Below are 22,151 nucleotides of genomic sequence, written 5' to 3' on the forward strand. Positions count from 1 at the left end.
GCTTTATTGTGTGCTTCATAGATACTGCATTTCTTACAGATTGAAGGTTTCGTGGCAACTTTGCATCAAGCAAGTCTATTGGTACCATTGGTGTAAAATAATACTCTTAAACGAATCAGCAATTCAAAATGCCCTAGATCAAGCAATACTAGTAACATCGGAAATGGCAGTTCTCCAAATTCACTGTGATCTTTGATTTTCAGAATGCTTGCATTCTTTATAATAGTATTTTTCAAGGTGACTAAATATTTTTTATATTCTACAGGGAAATGTCATTCATGAACCATCAGTTGAATATTCACTTTTTTCTAGCCAAATAAAACACCTATTTTAAAAGGCTGCTGGTATCTGGATAGCTATCTGAAATTGGTTTAATTATTTCATATATTATCTAGACAAGAAAGCAATTTTGTAACCAGAAATAGATAAACTACATAAGCAAACAACCTCTCAGACTCCCAAAGGGCTGTAAGGCTTAAAAATAAGCACAGTCATGGAAAATGTTACTTTGTATGGAAAAATTTTACTTTATTTTGTAAAAAGTAATGTTTTGAGTATATTTACTCTACTCTTTCAAAGTAATGCAAGTACAATGATAAGCACTGAGTAAAAAGTACCCTGCTTTATGAACTTATTTTTAATACACTGAAGGCATACTGCTTACTGAAGGTGGAAATATGGCATCCAATTATAAAACTTAATGCATAAGAGTAAACACATACAACTGAATAGCTGTGAAAAAATAGAGGATTAATCAAAATATTCTGTTTAAAAATATTAAGTTCAAGTTAAGTGGGAATTTTATGCATAAAAATCATATTGTATAGTCAGAATGACTCCTCAGTGGTCATTCCTGAGAAACAAGTAGTAACTTTAAAGTTAACGCTTAACTTCTTTTTCAAAGTACTTTCAGAACTTCACTATTCAAATTAAAATAAAATATTTTAACAATTCATTCCGAAGACATGTTATATAGTTCTCATCTCAAGACATCTTCTTGTGATGTATAAATAAATCGGCTAGCAAAAAAAGGAGTAAGAAAAAAACAATCTAGGAAAAGAAAATAGTTCAATTGAGTCAGAGAACGTGTGATCTTAGATTACTGTCTTTTTTTTTTTCCTCCTCATTTCTTTTCACGAAGCCTTCTGAGACTGAAAGAAACCTGCAGGGAGTTCACCTGGGTCTGCATTTTCTCTCAAATCTCTTGGTTGTGACACAGCACAGGGAAACACGAACGTCACCCTATTTCACCAGACGGGAATATCTAACCTCATTCGGCCCTGGGCAGCAATGAGTAACACTACAAAAGTGCCTAAAGTCTATAATTACTCAGGAACAAAGTGGACTTCTCTAGTGATGATTTTACTGTACTGTTTTGTTGCCTTAATACCAATGAACCATCCAAAAAAAAAAAAAAAAATTAAAAACCTGAAATTCAAACTGTCAGTAGACAACCGTTTCAAAGTCGGGAGAAGTAAAGATAGGCCCAACCACGTAAACTCTCCCTCTTCCATTCCTACTTGACACAATTCATTTTTCCCGTAATGATCCTAAAGAGAAACCCAGGTTTCCACCCCCTACTGCACCAAGAAACAGCGCCACCTATTTGCAGCGCACGGCTCGGGCGCTCCGGGAGGCGAGCGGGATGTCCGGAGCCCACGCTTCCGTCAATCAGCCTGGCCCCGCCCATTTTCAGTCCGCGCGTGCGCGCCGGGGGCTTCCGGGGCCGCCGCCGGGGGCCCCGCGGGCCTGGCTGCGGTTGCGGCTGCGGCAGGCGGGGACGGCCCGGCGGCGCGCAGTGGAGTCCGCTTCAGTTTTATCACTCGGGGCGGGGTGGCCTTCTTGTCGGAGAGCAGGACCTTGGCGGGGGGTGGGTGCGCGGCTCCGTTTTCGGCGCTCCCGGCCCCGCGAGGAGCCTGGGGCTGCCCCGGCAGCGCAGTGCCCGCGGGGGACGGAGGCTTCGGCGGCGCCGAGCGCAGCGCTGCCTTTCCGCCCGCAGACTGGAGGGCGCTGGCCGGGGACACCCTGACCGACGCCGAGTTCTTGACTTTAATTTGGGTGCTGGTGGAAGGGCCCAGGAATCTGACTGGCTTGGGACCAGTCTTACAGTTCACACCTTCGTCCTCCTCTTCATTGAACGCCATCAGTCGCCTGTGAATACAGAAGCAGGTCATGGTCAGCGTTTACAGGTTGGGTGACCCATGGAAACGTCTCCAAAGTTTTATCTTCAGGGGCAAAATCGTTTTCATCAAGAATCTGAGTCAGGTTCGGAGGGATCAGACTACCTCATCTCCTCTCCCACCAAGGTCAATAAGTAAATCACCAAGTATACGTAAGATTATTTCTGCTTGAATACAAACTCTTAAAATCACGATAATGTTAATATGAACGACAAATTAAAATTTAGTATGTTACACTGGAATTATACACTACATCACTTGGTTCCTAAGAATCCTCACGTGATCCGGAGGATAACCAGGATGATCCCAAGTTGTTGTTTTGTTTTTTTAAGAGAGCTACTGAGGAAGTTTACTGAGTGTTTCACAGTCCAATAAACTCTTTGAGAAATGCTATTGCATGTTTTACTCTCCTCTTGAAACTTTACACTCTATATTAACAAAGGTTCTGAGGTCTCAAGTAAAGACACTTGATTAACTTTGTTGGATCCATATTTCCCAATAATTCTGTAATGCAACATTTGGCACCCAGGAAAATTAGCATTCTACAAAAGGCATTTTGGGAGCTGCTAGAATGGTCAAACCCGTTTGAATTTTTGAATTTGAGAGGTACTGGACAAACCTTCAAAGATTCCTGAATTGAGTTTGCCATTCATGATAAAAAGTCTAAAGGCGGAGCAGTGTTTTATTTTTTTTTTAATTTTCAAAAAATTCGATTTATTTAAACAAAAAAACCCACCCTAGTTTACCCATTTCTTCCCTCCCCCACCCCTTGCCTCTGACAACCACCAATCAGTTCTTTGTATCTATCAGCTTGGATTTTTTTTTTTGCTCCACATATTAGGTCACATGGTATTTGTCTTTGACTTATTTTACTTAATGCCCTCAAGGCCCATCCATGTTGTCACAAATGGCAAGATTTCATTCTTTTTTATGGCTGAAGAAGAATACACTGTGTGTGTGTGTGTGTGTGTGTATCACCTCTTCTTTATCCATTCATCCATCAATTGACACTTGAATTTTTCCATTGTAAACAATATTGCAGTGAACATGGGGGTGCATATATCTTTTCAAATTACTCTTGGAATTTTTGGGGGATAAATACCCAGAAGTGAAATTGCTGGATCATATGGTAGTTTTACCTTTAATTTTTTGGAGAACCTCTATACTATTTTCCACAGTGGCTGCACCAGTTTACATTCCCACCATAAGTGCACAAGGATTCCCTTTTCTCCACATCCTTGCCAACATTTGTTATCTCCTGTCTTTTTGGTAATAGCCATCCTAACAGCTCTGAGGTGATATCTCATTGTGGTTTTGATTTGCATTTCCCTGATTATTGATGTTGAGCATCTTTTCTTTTCTTTTTTTTTCAAAGATTTTATTTATTTATTTGAGACAGAGAGCATGAGAGGGAGGAGGGTCAGAGGGAGAAGCAGACTCCCTGCCGAGCAGGGAGCCCGATGCGGGACTCGATCCAGGGACTCCAGGATCATGACCTGAGCCGAAGGCAGTCGCTTAACCAACTGAGCCACCCAGGCGCCCGAGCATCTTTTCTTGTACCTGTCAGCCTTCTTGTCTTCAGAAAAATGTCTATTCAGATTTTCTGCTCATTTTTTAATCACTTTTTTTTTGCTATTGAGTTGTATGAGTTCCTTATATATTTTAGATACTAGCTCCTTATCAGATACATGATTTGCAAATATTTTCTCCCATTCAGCAGAAAGTCTTTTTATTTGGATGGTTTCCTTTGCCATACAGATTTTTTCAGTTTGGTATAGTCCCACTTGTTTATTTTTGCCTTTGTTGCTTTTGCTTTTGGTGTCAGATACAAAAAAATCATTGCCAAGGCCTATGTCAAGGAACTTACTCTGTTTTCTTCTAGGAGTTTTAGGACTTCAGATCTTACCTTCAAGTCTTTAATCTACTTTGAGTTAACTTTTGTGTATCGTGCAAGATAGGGATCCAGTTTCATTCTTTTGCATGTGGATATCCAGTTTTCCCAACACCATGTATTAAAGAGACTGTCCTTTCCCCATTGTGTATTTTTGGCTCTTTTTGTTGTAAACTAGATGACTATATATGTGTGGCTTTATTTCTGGGCTTTCTATTCTGTTCTTCTGATCTATGTGTCTGGTTTTATGCCAATACCATACTGTTTTAATTATTATAGTTCTGTAATATACAGTAGTCTGCCCTTTCTGCAGTTTAAATCACCCATAGTCAACCATGGTCTGGAAGCAGATGATCCTCCTTCTGACTATAATCAGAGTATCAGTAGTAGCCTAACGCTGTGTCACAATGTCATTCATACTATGACTACTAGCCTAATGCTATGTCTATGTCATTCACTTCAATTTATCTCATCATATAGGCATTTTATCATCTTACATCATCACAAGAAGGATGTACAATATTTTAAGAGACCACATTCAGATAACATTACAGTATATTGTTATAACTGTTCTATTTTATTAGTTATTGCTATTAATCTCTTACTGTGCCTAATTTATAAACTAAACACAGTACATATACAGTTCAGCACTATTGTGGTTTCAGGCGTCCACTGGAGGTCTTGGAACATATCCTGTGTGGATAAGGGGGGGGACTATGCTAATTTGAAATTAGGGACCATGAGGTTTCCAGCTTTGTCAAATCTTCTTTCTCAGGATTGCTTTGGCTCTTCACGATCTTCTGTGGTTCCATACAAATTTGAGGATTGTTTGTTCTATTTCCATAAAAAAAAAAAATGCCATTGGAATTTTGATAGGGAATGCACTGAATCTGTAGATTGCTTTGGATAGTATGGACATTTTTTCAATATTCTTCCAATCCATGAGGACAGAATATCTTCCCATTTATTTATGTTTTCTTCAATTTCTCTCACGTCTTAGAGTTTTCAAAAACAGATCTTTCACCTCCTTGGCTAAATTTATTCCTAGATGTTTTATTCTTTTTGGTGCAACTGCAAATGGGATTGTTTTCTTAATTTATCTTTCTGATAATTCATCATTAGTATAGAAACAAGATTTTGATGTATTAATTTTGTATCCTGCAAATTTACTGAATTTGTTTGTTAGTTCTAACAGTATTGATGGAGTTTTAAGGTTTTCTATGTATAATATCATGCCAACTGCAAATAGTGCCAGTTTTACTTCTTCCTTTCTAATCTGGATGCCCTTTATTTCTTTTTCTTGCCTAAATGCTCTGGCTAGGACTTCCAGCACTATGTTGAATAAAAGTGGCAAGAGTGGGTATACTTGTCTTGTTCCTGACCTTAGGGGAAAAGCTCTCAGCTTTTCACCACTGAGTATGTTGCTAGCTGTGGGCTGTTCATATATGGCTTTCTTATGTTGAAATGTAGTCCCTCTGTTCCCACTTTGTTGAGAGTTTTTATCATAAATTGTTGTTGAATTTTGTCAAATGCTTTTTCTGTATCTATTGAGATGATCATATGATTTTTGATGTGTTATCAAAACCATATGATAGATTTGTTTCAGTTCATGATGGTGATGTAGGAAAATCTTGAATTTACCTCCTCCCACAGATATACTGAGTCTACATCTATATATGGAACAATTTCCTCTTAAAAAATAAAATCCTAAAGAATAGCTGAGTGACAACTACACATCATTAGTAGAAGGAAGGCAATAAAAATTAGAGCAGAAGTATATGAAATAGAGACCATAAAGCAATAGAAAAGATCAATGAAACTAAAAGCTGGTTCTTTAAAAAGATAAAACTGACCAGCCAAGAAAAAAGAGAGAGGACTCAAATAAATAAAATCAGAAATGAAGAGGAGATGTTACAACTGATACCATGGAGATACAAAGGGTCAAAAGAGCTTACTACGAATAATTACACACCAACAAATTGGACAGCCTAGAAGAGATGGACGAATTCCTAAGGGATTAAGAGGTACAAACTTCTAGTTATAAAATAAATAAGTCATGGGGATGAAAAGTACAGCATAGGGAATACAGTCAATAATACTATATAATATTGTATGGTGACAGATGGTAACGACACTTAGCATGGTGAGCAATGCATAATGTATAGAATTGTTGACTCACTATGTTGTACATCGGAAACTAATATAACATTGTATGTCAAACAGTGTTTTTTAAAAAAAGGAAATGAATGAATGAATGAATGAATTTTTAAAAGTTTCTAGAAACATACAACCTACCAAGACTGACTCATGATGGAACTGACAATCTAAACAGACCGATTACTAAGGAGATTGAATCAGTAATCAAAAAGCAACCAGGGCACCTAGCTGGCTCAGTCAGTGGAGCATGTGACTCCTGATCTTGGAGTCATGAGTTCAAGCCCCACATAGGGCCTAGAGCTTATTTTAAAAACAAAAACAAAACAAAAACTCCCAACAAACAAAAGTCCAGGTAAATTCTACCAAACATTTGAAGGAGATTTAATACCAATCCTTCTCAAACTTTTCCAAATAACAGGAGATGAGGGAACTCTTCCTAATTCTTTTTACGAGGCCAGGAGAACCCTAATACCAAAACCAGACAAGAACGCCACAAGAAAAGAAAATTACAGGCCAGTATGCCTGGTGAAAATAAATGCAATAATACTCAACAAAATATTAGCAAACCATATTGAACAGTACATTAAAAGGATTATACACCATGATCAAGTAGGATTTATTGCAGGGATGCAAGGATGGTTCAACATCTGTAAGCCAGTCAATGTGATATACCACATTAACAAAATGAAGGACAAATCACAGGGAATATTGTTTGAAATGACCTTAAAACTGTCAAACAACCACTGCTGAAACCCTGCCTACTCCTACTGCTTGCATCAGTTTCACTTCACAAAGATCATCTCCTGAACAGAAAGTTCCCCCAAGTCTTCTCCCTCTCATCAAAATGGCATGGTGATCTGAACACCGACATGTCGTAGAGAATGCAAATATAATATATTCAACCCTAAAACTACTGAACATAACTAAATTTTCTCAAGTGACTCAAATGATTCTTTGGGACCTTGCAGTTGCTTCTAAGTCATCATTATCTTATCCATGAATCAAAAATAATGCTTAATAAACCAAAGAAAAGACAACACAGAGGAGAATCTCCCTAAGACCATTCCTGCCTGTTTTTTCAGTCCACATCTTCTACTAGACTCTTGACCAAGGTTTCCCAACCTTAGCATTATTGCCATTTATGGCGGGATAAATCTTTGGTGTGGGTGCTGCCTGTGCACCCTATGACGTTTGGCAGCGTCCCTGGCCACTACTTACTAGGTGCCAGCAGCATCTCCCACCCGACAGTGTCTCGAAACATTGCCGAATATGCCCTGTGGGACAAAACTGCCCCCATTTGAGAACCACTGCTTGAGACCCAAACAATATTTGTTAACTGCAAGGTCAAAAAGCAAAATAATGATAGGACGCCTGGGTGGCTCAGTTGGTTAAGCAACTGCCTTCGGCTCAGGTCATGATCCTGGAGTCCCAGGATCGAGTCCCGCATCAGGCTCCCTGCTCAGCAGGGAGTCTGCTTCTCCCTCTGACCCTCCCCCCTCTCATGCTCTCTCTCTCTCTCTCATTCTCTCTCTCTCAAATAAATAAATAAAATCTTAAAAAAAAAAAAGCAAAATAATTATAATAAATTGAGGGCCTTTAAGAAAAAAGATCTGTTTTAACAAGAGATAATGAACCACTAAAAACTGAATAAAATTCTCTGCATTTCTGTGGAAGAGCCAAAGGGCAAAAAAAAGAATGCAATCAGAGATTCCACAGGAGCAGTGAATCAAATTCGAGGACAAATGATAAAGAAATCGGAACATCTGAAAACCATGAATAATACCCAATAAAAAATAAATATGATTTTAAATGTATTTAAATGTATTTAAAGTGAAAAGCACAGATGTAGTGAATTTAATGCTAATAATTTCATAAAATATAAGAAATACCATTAAATAAAAATGCTATTTGTGGTAATAGGAAGGAGAAAGGAATTCAAAATAAGTCACAGGAGATTTCAAATATTAAGTCTATTAAATAAGTTTTTGACTACTGCCAATAAAGCCTAGGACTTCACTTTTATAGGGAAAAATACCACAGCATTCTCACTGTATCCACTAGTATTCTTAAAAACACACTCTCCCCAAAAGAACATACTATAACTCAGTTTTAGAGAATTATTTTCCGTTTTTACATGGTTTTGGTAACTTTGAATTTATCACAGTTTAATTTTGATGGTAAGGCAGAATACTTACCCTGGTGATTAATAAATTTAGTATGGTCAACATTATTCATTTCCCCAATAAAGGCAGTAAAACTACAGGTCACATTAAAAGAACAAAAAACAATATCAACAGAGCACAGATAACCTCTTTCGAATTGGGGCCATGTGACGGAGGCTTCCAAGTAAGGGCCGCTCTTCCAGGGTCCAACATTCTATCAGCTCATGAGGCACCCGCCAGTAGCTAACACCTGGAAGATAAAAAGGCATAATTAAGAGAGCCACTGTCCACGGCAAAAGGTTGGGCAGCACTGTTTTGTCAAAGACTAGGCAGAAAGAGTTTGAAATTCATGCCTCCCATCTGAAGAAGGTAGGTGTACACAGCAAGCGTTCCCGAGAAGAGCCAAGGTAACAGCGGCCCAGCTCATAAGCCAGGTCGAGGAATTGCCGCCTACCAGCCCCAGCTCCACCACTGATCATCAGTAGGTCGTCATACGGGTCCCGGGCAGAAGAGTGTGTGCTGTTGTTAAAGGCACAAGCTCTGGAGCCAAGACTGCCTGGGTCTGAATGCCACGTCTATCACTCACTGATCATGCAACCTTGGGAAAGTCAGTGAACTTTTCTGTACCTAAATTTTCTCATCTATGAAATGACAATAATGGTATATACTTCATAGGTTGATTGTGATGATTAAATGAGTAAATAAACGCAAAATGCTTAGTATACTTCCTGGCACTTGAACACTTAAGAGACGTTAGGTGCCTTTATTTTATAAATCATAGTGTTGACAGTCGTGTAAGGGTTGGACAGTGAGGGTCATCTAACTCCCGCCCTAGCCACCTCATTGGGCTGCAGTAATCATCAAGTCAGGTATATTTTGTGAACCACTCTGTAAAAGGCAACCACTATATAAATATGAGCGATCACTACCCTATAAGCACCTTTTCAAACAAGAATAATCTGAGTTAATGTGTTAGGCCAAGATTGTGGTCAAACTCATTTTAATTTTTAAATCAGCTAAGTTTCTGAATGAAAGTTGGAAATGTATTTTTATGAACCTCAAAAACATTATGCTGAGTGAAAAAAGTCAAACACAAAAGGTCATATAGGGTATGATTTCAATCACAGGAAATATCCAGAATAGGCAAATGCATTGAGACAGAAAACAGATGGGTGGTTGCCGGAGGCTGAAAACAGAAGAGAATGGGCAGTAACTGCTTATAGGTACTGGCTTTCCTTGGGGGGTGATGAAAATGTTTTGCAACTAGATAGAGATGGTGGTTATACAACACTGTTAACATAGTAAATGCCACTGAAGTGTATACTTTGATTTTATGTGAATTTCACCTCAATTTAAAAAAAAGAATCACAAAAAAGTATATATAGATGCACTTTGCATTTTAAAAGGCTTAAAAAATAACGTTGAATAAAAAATTGGCATTTTTTTAAAAAGTAACTTTTTTAAAAAGTAAAAGTACATTTTTTTAAAAAGTAACCTGAGCCAAAACCAAGAGTCCAATGCTCAACTGACTATGCCACCCAGGCACCCCTGGTGTCTTGTTGTTTAATCATTAAAGATTTAGTGATAAATATTAACCAACTTAGCAAGCTGGGCATATAAATTATTATAATAGACATACCCAATACTCACAGAAGCCTATGGACCTCATTTTAAGACAATAATTTTCTGGAACTGCTTGATCCCAAACCTACTTAAGCTATAAAAACATTCCCAAGACTTTTTTTAAGTCAGGTTTATTGAGATATAATTTACACAAAATAAAATTCTCCCTTTTAAAGTACTCAGTTCAATGGGTTTTGACAAATGTATACAAGTCATGTAATCATAGCCACAGTCAAGACGTAAAACATTTCTATCACCCCAGAAGTTCCCTTGTACCCCTTTGCAATCAATGCCCTCCCCTCCATTCCCTTGTTTTGCCTTTTCAGGGGTGGCATATAAATGGAATCATAGAGTAGAGAGCCTTTTGTTCTGGCTTCTTTAGCATGATGCTTTGAAGATTCATCCGTGTTGATATACACATTAATGATCATTTTTTTATTGCTGAGTAGTATTCCATTATATAGATACACCATAATTTATTTTAAAAACTTTTATTTTTTTCCTGCCTATAAAGTAACTCAGTTTCATTGTACAAAATTTGGATAATATAGAAAAGTACATATAAAAAAATCAAGATCAGGTGCCTGGGTAGCTCAGCCGGTTAAGCATCTGCCTTCAGCTCAGGTCATGATCCCAGGGTCCTGGGATCGAGTCCCATGTCGGGCTCCTTGCTCTGCAAGGAGTCTGCTTCTCCCTCTGCCACTCCCCCCACTCATTCTCTCAATCTCTCTCTCTCTCTCAAATAAATAAATAAAATCCTAAAAAAAATCAAGATCAATTCTAATCCTAAAACTAGGAATCATGGTTCATGACACTTTGATGAATCTGATTCGTCTTTTTCTTATTCATATCATAGGCACATAATTGAAAACATTTTATATTTAATTTTGTTTCCTGCTTTTGATCATTCCATGACAGCTTATTTTATCGTGGGCATTCATCTATGTAAAAAATTATTCAAAATAATTTTAATAGCTATGCTCAACTATTTCCCATAGATGTACCAATATGTATTTAATTCTCTATTATAGACATTTATATTGCCTTTATTTTTTCTCTATTATGAATAATGCTTAATTGAACAATCTGTTCATAAATGTTTGTCTGCATTTGATTATGACCTTAGGGTAGATACCTAGAAGTAGAGTTATCGGGTCAAAGGAAATGAACAATTTTGATGTTATGGATATGTAATGATAAATTATTTCCCAATAAAGTAATATTAACTTTCACTCCTGCCAAGAATTCATGAGAGATCTTTACTAATCTGGTATGAAAAAATTCTCATTTAATATGTATTTCATTAATAAATAATGAGTTTGAACCTCTTGCCACATGTTTACTTTCCTGGAAATTCTGTGGTCATGAACCTTGCACATTTATTTACAATAGGGGTTGAATTGATTTTCTAATCAACTTAAATAAATCTCTATTTTAGGGATACTCTTGTCTCTAAATATAATATTTTTATCTGTTTTTATTAGCCTTTTAATTTTATTATGCATTTTTGTTTTAAAGTTAATATATTAAATATGTAATCAAATTTATCCATTTTCGTCTTTATGATTTATTTTCCTATTAAGAAATCAGTTATTTGCTTAAGTTTCACTATAGTTTATTACAGCTTCATTTTTCATCCATAAATTCACCTGGGATTATTTTGATAAATGACATGAGGCTAAAGTTGTTTTCTCCCAAGTATATTTCTCAATTACTTATTAAATCATCTTTTTATACTGATATTTAATACTCCTTATCACATAGTATTTTTATTCTTGTAAGTTCACTGGGGTTTGCTTCTGATCTCTGCATCTATTATTGTACCAGAAACATATGGTTCTTCTTATTACAAATCTCTATATAGTATTTTTACTATCACACAGTTATAGACTCATTCCTCTAATGACTGCTACTTCCCAAAATGTTCCTATTTCACTGGCTTATTCTTTCAAAGGAATTTTGGAATCATTTCCTCAAGATTCCCAAAGAGTTCCACTGATATTTTGGTAGGAATTGCATTAAACCTGTAACTTAATCTGAGAAGAACTGACGTCTTTATAATGAATATTATAAAATCTGTCTGAATAGCTTTCCCATTCGGGAGCATGGTATGTCTCACCATAATCTTTGTCTTCTTTTTTTTTATAGATGGATGGATGAATTGATGGATGGATAAATATATTTGAGCAGTTTTCTTCACAAAAGACTCCACAAAAGCATTTCTTGATAGGTCAGTCCTAGTGATTTTGTTGTTTATTGCTATTGTGAATGGGATTTTCTCCTGTAAGTTCTAACTAATCTATCATAAGTAAGCTGGTCTTTGTTTAGTCATATTGTATCCAGCTAGTTTGGTCTACTCAACTCATCATTTAAAATACCTTTAGTTGATTCCTTTGGGTTTTCTAAAAAGACATACTGTCCCCAAATAATAACTGTCTTCTTCCTTCTAATAATTCTTTCTCTTTCTGTTTCCCGTCTGATGGCTTTGCACAGGCCTTCCAGAACGGTGTTAAATACCAATGATACTTCATTACATGCTCTCAAAAAAGTTAAAATCAGTCTTCCACTCTGTGAGCCAGTAAGACCAGCTCTCCACTTCGGCTTCCTGGGTCAGTGGAGAAAGAATCCCAGACAGGGCCCCCCCACAAAACCTCCGGGGTCATCTGCCAGTCCAGAGCCACAACAGGAGACACAGAGAACACCGGGGGGTTTGTTCCTTAACTTAAGCCTAAGTGTCTTAAAGTCAATTAAATCTAAAATGAAAAACTTAAAAGAGAATAGCACTTGTTTTCTATCTGTTTGAGGGGTCTGATTTAGAAAAAAAAATAAAGGAGGAAAAGGGAGGGGGACAAAGTCAAGGAAAGGAAGAGGGTTGGTACTAGCACCTCGCCTGAAAGGGAAACAGGTGATGGGAGAGTTTTTAAAAGCCTCCTCCTCTCCTTTATTCAATCTCATGTGACTTGCAATGTTGGTCTCTACCAGCTTTGAAGATCATTTGAGGACCAAGATGTGTCTTATTTATCTGTGGACCCAACTTTAGGACTTCTTATAGGGTTTGCACGGAAGAGACACTCAATACGTACTTGTTAATTAAGAAAAAAAAAAAAAAAAACTTAGGCATAGAACAGTTAACCCTCTGTTTTATCCTTACAAGTGGCATGCCCTCTCTGAGACTCAGTTTTCTCATCAGTAAAGTGATAAACAGCATCCAGAATTGTTTTAAGACTAAGAGGTACTGAATGTAAACCACTCATCACACTGGATCCTAAACAGCATTATTATTATCAAATGATATGAGCAGTTGGTAAAAATGGTCAAACTTCAAAGTGTGCATTTAAAGATGATTGTTTCCTAAGCGTTCTTCAGACATCTGTGGCATTATTTTCATTTTCTCTCTTTTTTTAGATTTTTCCTTTTTTTAAGATTTTACTTTTAAGTAATCTCTATACGTAACATGGGGCTTGACTCACAACCCCGAGATCAGGAGTTGCATACTCTGCCAACTGAGCCAGCCAGGCACCCCTCCTTTTTTTTTTTTTGATTGTACACTGTATGCTTAAATTAAAGGTATACTTCCTAGGAACAATGCTAGGCACACAGTAGGTGCCAAATCAACTGCTGTTTAATTGAACTAAATAAGCTTAACTAACAGATGCTGAAATTACAAACTATTTTTTAGGTTACTGGATTATAAACTATTAGTAATAGCTAGCAACTCAGGGATCTAAAGATTTTTTTTTAAGATTTATTTATTTATTTTAGAGAGAGAGAGCAGGCGGAAGGGGCAGAGGGAAAGGGAGAGACTGTCCCAAGCAGACTCTGTGCTAAGCATGGAGCCTGACGAGGGGCTAGATCTCATGACCCTGAGACCAGGACCGAGCTGAAACCAAGTCAGAAGCTTAACTGACTGAGGCACCCAGGCACCCCAAGGGGTCTAAAGATTTTTTTTTTTTAAGATTTTATTTATTTATTTGACAGAGAGAGACACAGCGAGAGAGGGAACACAAGCAAGGGGAGTGGGAGAGGGAGAAGCAGGCTTCCCGCCGAGCAGGGAGCCCGATGTGGGGCTCGATCCCAGGATCCCAGGATCATGACCTGAGCTGAAGGCAGACGCTTAATGACTGAGCCATCCAGGTGCCCCAGGTCTAAAGATTTTTAAGTAAACTGCCTCAATCAATGATATTATGAGGTGGCAAATACACAAAGAAATACTTGACCTATACAAAGAAATACTTTCTAAAAAAGAGAAATGCAGCATTTGTGCTTACTTTGTTTTATTAAGGAAAAAATCTACCTTCTGCCATGAAATAAAAGAATTGTACTATACCTTTTCCTTCCCAGGCATCAAAGGCATCCATCATTTTCTTCAGTTCAGCTACTGAATAATAGCTCCAAATGTACTGAACATTATTTCCCGCCTCTCTAGAAATATTGCAAAAGGTGATGAAAACATACTACCTAAGTATGAATGTGTACACACACACACACACACACACGTATAACTAATAGATACTCACCAAGTGCTTGTTAATTAAGGGGAAAAATATATTGGTATTGAATAGTTGTTCTTCTGTGACCCTTCCTTAAGCATATAGATAATATACTATGTATCATATACTATGAGTATAATATACTATACTCATGCTGACCTACATCTGATCTCTTTTTACTGTGGTGAAGTACTTATTAATTCCACAATATAGACTGCAGACAAATTAACAAATTTTTAAAAATAAGTTTTTTAAAAAAATTACCTAACCCCAGGAAAATTTTAAAAGATCCGCCTTTGACTAAAACTTTCATAGCATTATGCCAGGCACTCCCATATCTTATATAAACATCCTGTAAAGAATTCAGAAAACGATAACATATTTAATCACCTAATAAGCAAGTTCATGTGGTCATTCATTGGTCACTGATATGTGACCCAATCCAACCATCCAGAGAATTAAAAAAACAAAAGGACTGCTAAGTGAATTGACCAATGTTAAGTAAATTTACAGAAAAAGTATTAAGAGAATAACCATTAAGAATTTGACATGTTCGAGTCATAGAATTTTAAGGCTGGGAGGGACCAGGGAAGTTCTTCATCATTTCTCAGAACAGGACACCAAGGCACAGGCCAGTCCTGGGTCACTTGGCGGGCCTGCTGACTTCTGAGCAGTGCTTCTGCTCCTGGACGATGGTCCAGAGGAGACAGCCAGGCAGGTGGCTTTGCTTTTCTTTCTTTCCTTTTTTTCTAAAGTCTCTCAGGGGCTTCTGATGCCCACTCCCAGTTGAGAGGCAATATACTAGACCACCGTGGATGTCCTATAGCTTACATATACATCATGAAGTGGGCTGGGCTCGCCAGCCACGAGGGCTCATGCTGCTTGTTGCCGGGTGTTGATGATCTTCTCTAGTCAACCACATACTCCATTCAGTAACACCTCTTACAAGACACCAAGACTTTATTTTGTTCCTTTTCATATTTAAATATGGACATACCTTTTAAAAATGCTTTTACTGTGAATTCTTCCTCCCAGCTGCTTATCAATAGCATCTGTTCCATCAGTTTTTGTGGAATATACACCAATAATTCTACTCTCACAGCTTGCACCAGATGTGTTAAGATAGTGAAGAACCCAAACTGTTGGCTTATTGCAAATTAAACCATATGAATCACAGAAGTCTGTTAGAGCCTGGAGCAAAAAAATATACAAAATTTGAATTTAATTCTGGAGTAAAGTAAAAATGAATTTGCTCTATTACCAGTTGGTCATAAGGGAAATAAAAGATTATAAATTTCGGCCTAGTCTTCATGCCTTGAAAAACCAAACATGCTTTTGTTGAACTTGGGGTGTGGGTGGGGCAAATCACAAAAGGCATCACCCAAAAACCCAACACCTTTTCCTCTACAGAATCCTTTCCCACATAGAAATTGTATTTTCCTTCCTCCTCCTTTAGCCTCACTACCAACATTATTTTTAATTTTAAAATCTTCGTATGACTAAAAGACCTTTCTCTTTTCCCTTTATTTTCCCCCAATTTCCCATTTGACTCAATCTTCTTTTCACCTTCTACTGACTAAGGCTCATGGTTGATGCTTATTTTTAACTCCACGTCCAATCATGAATTAACCAGATTAACTTGTTCTTTTCCACTGAAAGATATGAATATACGAACTCAATGCAAACTATAAGAACTCCTTTGGCATTTATCTACCTATTCATTCATCCACTTGACTATTAAGAAGGTACGAATGTGGTGAGCGGTGTCTAAGGTCCTGGATACAGCGTTCCAGCCCTGCTTGAGTTTATAGCTAAGGTAAAAGAAAGACAGTTGACAAGCTGTCAGGACACAGTGTAAGTGCTACCAGGTGAGCCGGTGAAGTGCTAAGGGACACAGAGCAGTAGGGCTTCGCCCAGGGGAGTGGCAAGGGCCTCCCCTGGGAGAAACAGCATCATTCCTGCGAGCGCCCTGAGGACCAGCACTTTTGTTAGTATCCTGAGGGCCTGGAACAGTGCCTGACACAAAGGAGATGCGTAATATTTACTGACTCAAGTGAATGAAAATAGGACACTAACATGTCTTACATTTTCATTTAATATTGCTGTCTAACTGCAGTTGTATTTCTTTGTGTCCCACACAGTCCCTAGAGCAGTGCTCTATGCACCTAAGACATCTGAGATAAGTATGTGTTGGCTGACATGGTGAATGTGCACATGCTGTGTCCTCTTTGCATACAAAACAGAAATAAAAGACTACAGAGTTGAGACTTCAGAAGATGAATGTTAACCCACCCCAACTTTCCAGTCAGGTGTTTTAGCCCCAATCTGCAGATGTGGCAAACAGCACCAAATAACTGATGACTCAATTTCTAAATAACTTCAGTAGCAGAACCCATACAACCATGAAAATCCTGAAGGGGATCTGGAACCAAATCAACTTTCTCTTCACACTACACTCCTAATAACCATACCACCGGCTTGCTCTCCTAAGCCAATGTCCAAATCAAATCAATTCAGATCAGTTCTCACTATTATTAATTATCTAGGAAAAATATTTTCCTTTTAGATCCCTAAAGGTGCTAAAAGCAAATATAATACTTATCGATAAGACAAAAACAGGTAATGAAGCTTTCCAAGTCATGTAAAGATCTTTAAAATGTGATTTAAAGGAGAAGCATCTTTAAAAAAAGATTTATTGATCTCAAAGTGAATTAATCAAACCGATGTTTTAACTTAGTAACAAACTGCTACACTCACTAAATCAGGTAGGAGATTTTATACAGTCATTTCTTTATCACGACCATTCTTTTAAAAAGTCATTTCAGTAAATAAAATAAAACCCTATACCCTTATATACTACAGTATTGCTGTTAATTTACAAAGAACCTAAAGAGCAGAATATTTCTATCTAAAAAGCCATCAAAAGACATTAATCTTCAATGAGAGATAAAGACTCCATAAACTTCTGAGTGGCAATGTAATACACTTCCCTAGAACATAGGACTTTGGCCTTAAAAAAATGAGTAGTAATTAAGAAAAGTGTCTTCAAAAGTTAGAAAAAGTAAAACTTTCCCATGTTTGGCTTATGTGGCAACACAGGCTATGCAAAATAACACACACTGCTTTGTGTATTAGCATGTAGATATATGTATACATATATATTTTTTAAAACTTAAGAAAATGCCAAGACCTTTTTAAGTTCTATATTTGACCTTAAAGAATATGTCTCCATTTCATTGGCCAAGTGGTCAGACAGGCTATATGGGTAAGGGATGCCAAAGTAATCAGCCTCCTCCTGCAGAGCACCACGGGTTTGCTCATCTGTGGGAACGTGAACTTCTCCATGAAGATAATCCAAAAGGTACTTAAACAGATGTCCATCACGGTCAATAACACAAGCCCCTAGAAAACATTCAGTTCAAAAATCATTGCATAGATACATATGACCATAGATAAAATTTCAACATGTCAAACTAAAATCAGACTGAAGACCTCTACAATTAGAAACGTTTCTTTCTCACAAGAAAGTTAAGAGCTACTGTTCAAATGGGTTTAGTCAAATTTGGTGATCCTGTTTTCTCACCTACCATACAGGAACATGTGTTCCGAGGTCCATTTGGGATTTTGGATGCAATGACCATATTCCCACTGTGGCCCTTCAAAAGCCACGGAGACCCCAGACTGCCCCTGAAATGTAAGCTCGCCCCTAACCTCAGCCCTGCCCAGCCAGGAAAGATGTATGGAGTGCCTCCCTAATGATGGCATGCCCATTAATACGTCATGTTTGGCTGGAAGTCGACTGGGAGTGTCACTGACATATAAACCCAGAGCTCCTAATGCTACGCTGGCACTCCTTTATGACAATTTAGCCAAGTTGGTGTGAGGTTACTCAATAATTCCTTTTCTCCCTTGATTAACTTAGAAGCGATTAACTAAAACTTGGGGACAGAGCAAAAACGCAGTCCCTGCTTACCATCTTTCCACCAACAACCTTCCTGCCCACGTGGCCATCAAGCCCTGGGCGCCAGCCATTGGTGTTTCCCATTCATTCAACTGCCCTTCAGCTGGCAAAGCACTCTCTCAAGACCCAGGGTTACTAACAGCCCCTCATGCTCAAGACTCCTCACTCCCTCTCTTCTGACACAGAAGCCAGAGTGGGTTGTCCGGGCCCCAGAACACCGAAGAGGTGCAAAATGCCTTACTGGCCTTGCTGAGGTTTCTCTACAACCAGTAGTAGGTTCAGTCAACACTGGAGCACTCCAAGCAGGGACGGCAGCACAGATCCCTACCCCGCTTCTTCTGGAACACCAGCGTTTAGTCCTCTGCCACTAGGTGACTGACATTTTCTGTGTGCACGTGAGCCCACACAAGGCTACGCAGCTAGATGAGGTGGCAGGTTTCACACTAAAGCTCACTGCTGCCGACTGCCCCGGGAGCGAGGAGGGCGGCTGCTTTCTCCAGAGAAATCAGTGTGTTCACCTGAAGAACACAGACAGAAGCCTCCATGCCTTTATCCATGGAGTTGCATGGATGGAACAACTTTCCAAATATAATCTGTCACCATAATGAGGTCATGGTGGGCCTTTACACGCGTTCGTTGTCTTGTCAACTTGTAGTGACAGCATCACAGATTCTGGAAACTGGTATTTCATTTCTCCATGTATTTAATAAATCTCCACTCAGCCCTAATGGTCTCAATAATTAGTACACTGGTCGAATGCATTCTATTGCAATTATGAAAACCAAAGGGAATTTAAACTAGACTATTGTAATGAGTATTTATGATCATGCTTACAGACTTTAGATATTTACCCGATTCATCTGTTTTTAGAGGAAAACGACCACTGAACATGGATGCCAGCATCGAGTCTTTAAAGCGGCACAAGGACTCACGTCTGGCTGTGTAAATACAGCCGCCCACATTCAGTCGAAGAATATCTAACACCTTTTCTTCTGCCTTGTGACCTTCCATTGTTCCCAGCAACACCTTAATTTTTGCCTTCAAACGCTTTCAGAAAGTGCAAAATAAGGGTGGTCCGGGTCCACCTCTGTGAAAACAAAGAACAGTCACTGCTGACATTTCCAACAGTACACTAAGTAGATAATAAATACATTTTAATGTGACTTAAATTCCTCAGCACTGACAATATTGAAGGACTTTATAAAATATGAAAGAAGTTTGAGATATGCTGGGAAGCTGGAAAACTGGCTCAAGAGTATTTGTAAATGATAAACTATCACCAACCAAATCATAGCTATTGAAATGATTGTATAAGGAATTAAACAAAATAGTGCATTGTCTGTCACATATAAAGCAAAGGTGAAGTTTGCTTATGTTCTTTGATATTCACATATCTTTTAAAGCTATAGTAAGTCTGAGGGAGCTGTCTAGACTGCAGAGGGGGGCAGCATGTAGCATGGGATTAGGCTACGAGGCTCTACCACTTACTGGGAGGGGCAAATACTTATCTGCCTCTGCCGGTTTCCTCATCTATAAAATGGAGCCAGGGATGGTGCCTACCTCAACGGACTATCAGAGAAATAACTGACAGAACATATAAAAAGCCAAGATAAGCTGACAGAACATATAGAACAGTCTCTGGCTCAGAGTAAGTACTCGATAAATGATAAATGTTATCTATAATGATATAAATTTTACCATAAAGTGTATACAGAGGGACTGATATTGGCTCTGGAGATTTAAGGAGACATAACAGCAGAAATTATTAACAATGGTAATTGTAGTTCCTAGGTTAGGTAACTAAGGAATACATAATTTATCAACTGAGATCAGAATTTTATGTATACCAGTAGCCAGACTGGTCCAGAAGAGCAACAGATAACACCTGTAAATCATCTGGCTTCTCCAGTCAAAAATGCCTGAAGCTTTAGAGAAGTTTTAAGGATTTGACTTCTTAATCCTCTCTGGAGATGGATGAACCACAGGTGACTGTGGTGTTTCTATGGAACCTAAAACAATACTGTGATGAAAAAGGTACTCCTGATGTAACTGCACATTTCACAGCAAATGTAAAATGGCTGTCAAGAGGCTCAACTATATTCATGGCAACTAACTTTTACTACGCGATCAACAAGCATCATTTTGTAGATGCTCCAATTTAGCCAATCTCCAATGAATTGGGAAAAGGAGACCGCTGGTGTCTGACGAAAACAATGTGTGTCAAACATGGTCAGCAGACAGAAACTCTTATGGACCAATGGTCCAGCTTTCAAAAACCACCGATCAATGTGACTTCTTTGGCTGCCTCGAAGTCCTAGGAGCAACCGGGCAATGATCCATGTGAGAGAACCACCTCTGAAGCATGGGATGGACCCGGCTCATGCTGCCCCAATTACCAGCTCCCTGGAATCCGTCTCTTCTTCAAAGCCACAGGCAAATCTCACTACTTGCATGACCTTCCCAAGCACCCCCAGTTAGAATCTGTGCACAGTCCACCAAATATACTTTGTACCTCTCTGCACGTTTTATCTCATTTATTTAATCCCTAATTTGGGGGACCAAAAGCCCTAGGAAGGCAGAATCTACATCACTCTTAATAACTCCCATTTACTCAATACTTATTAGGTGCCAGTTACTGCAGGAGACACTTGGCAGACATTACCTAATTCACACAAAAGCGCTACTGGATAGGAATTACTGTCCCTACTGACAGATGAGGACACTGGAGAAAGAAATCGAGTGATGTGAGCAGCGTCCACACTAGGGCTGCCCCGCTGGTTAAGAGGTGGAGTCGGCCCCAATCCAGGTCAGCGGGACCAGCTCCGAGTTTTCTGCTGCACCCCACACTGCCTACTTCAGCACTGTTTCATCCCTAAGGCCCCTGACCCGGGCACTTCATTCACTAAGCATCTGTCCATCTGAAGACTTCTGTTGTGACAAAAGGAACACAGCAGCACCCTGAGTGCAAGGATTTAAGAGATAGCCCTGCCTCAGTCAGTTTCTCCTATGGCAGAGAACTATCCATCACCATTTCAAGGCCAGTCACGAGGCCCCATCCTGAAATGCACCCACTTAGACTCCCTGCCGTGTCGGAAATGCCCTGCCCTCTGGGGAAGTGCCCCCAAAGTGCGGTTCTGTGACCCCCTGCATCAAAACCATCAGAGTCGCTTGCTGTAAATTCAGATTCCCGGGCCACAGCACAGAGTCCGGTTCAGAAAGTCTGAGATAGAGTCGGGAGTACGCCCGCGGACCCCACTTTGAGAAACGCTGCTCAGGGCACTCGCACTCCTCCCACGATGCGGGACGAAAGGGGGAGGGGCTGGGACACCTCAAAGGCCCGCCAGGGTCTCCCCGCTGCCCGGGGGCCCCCGAATCGGCCCGAAGCCCGAGCCTGCAGCCCGGGGCGCCCGTGATATCGGCGCGATCCGGGCCCTTCCTCGGGGTGCCCCGCCGCCTCCCGGCCCGCGGCCCACCCGGCGCCCAGGTCCTCTGCACGGGCGGGGCCGGGTAGGCGGCCTCCCCGACTGACCTGCGGCCCGCCCGGCCCTCCGCGCGGCCGCCGGACGCCGCGGGGCCCGACGCGGAAGTGAGGGCCTCCTTGGCTGCTCGGCAACTCGTGGAGCGGCGCGGCCCCAGCGGCGCCCCCGTGCGGCCCGGCCCGGCGGCGACTACAGCCGGAAAGAGGGA

The 22,151-nt window shown here is 39.6% G+C and overlaps 1 protein-coding gene across 1 annotated transcript; it reads right to left on the reverse strand.

The window, feature by feature from the left end:
• Window positions 1-503: 503 nt before the first annotated feature.
• Window positions 504-22,151, reverse strand: KCTD18 (potassium channel tetramerization domain containing 18). Its single transcript, XM_045868276.3, has 7 exons — window positions 21,994-22,151; window positions 19,316-19,551; window positions 17,694-17,905; window positions 15,501-15,694; window positions 14,341-14,435; window positions 8,538-8,640; window positions 504-2,151 (listed from the first exon to the last, which is right to left on the reverse strand). The coding sequence occupies exons 2-7, from the start codon at window positions 19,473-19,475 to the stop codon at window positions 1,668-1,670; spliced, it is 1,248 nt and encodes a 415-aa protein (XP_045724232.1). The 5' UTR covers window positions 19,476-19,551; window positions 21,994-22,151; the 3' UTR covers window positions 504-1,667.

Source organism: Mirounga angustirostris, unplaced genomic scaffold (assembly GCF_029215605.1).
Source record: "Mirounga angustirostris isolate CCGP_5_RB_7025 unplaced genomic scaffold, mMirAng1.0.hap1 SCAF_3, whole genome shotgun sequence".
NCBI lineage: Eukaryota > Metazoa > Chordata > Mammalia > Carnivora > Phocidae > Mirounga > Mirounga angustirostris.

Bases quoted from the DNA above. Each gene is read 5' to 3' on its own strand.
- KCTD18 (XM_045868276.3), bottom strand. From the start codon at position 19,475: ATGGAAGGTCACAAGGCAGAAGAAAAGGTGTTAGATATTCTTCGACTG. The intron at 14,436-15,500 runs GTATGTCCATAT...CAATATTTCTAG, and splicing joins AGTAAAAGCATTTTTAAAAG to AGAGGCGGGAAATAATGTTC. The intron at 8,641-14,340 runs GTATAGTACAAT...TTTATCTTCCAG, and splicing joins TGATGCCTGGGAAGGAAAAG to GTGTTAGCTACTGGCGGGTG.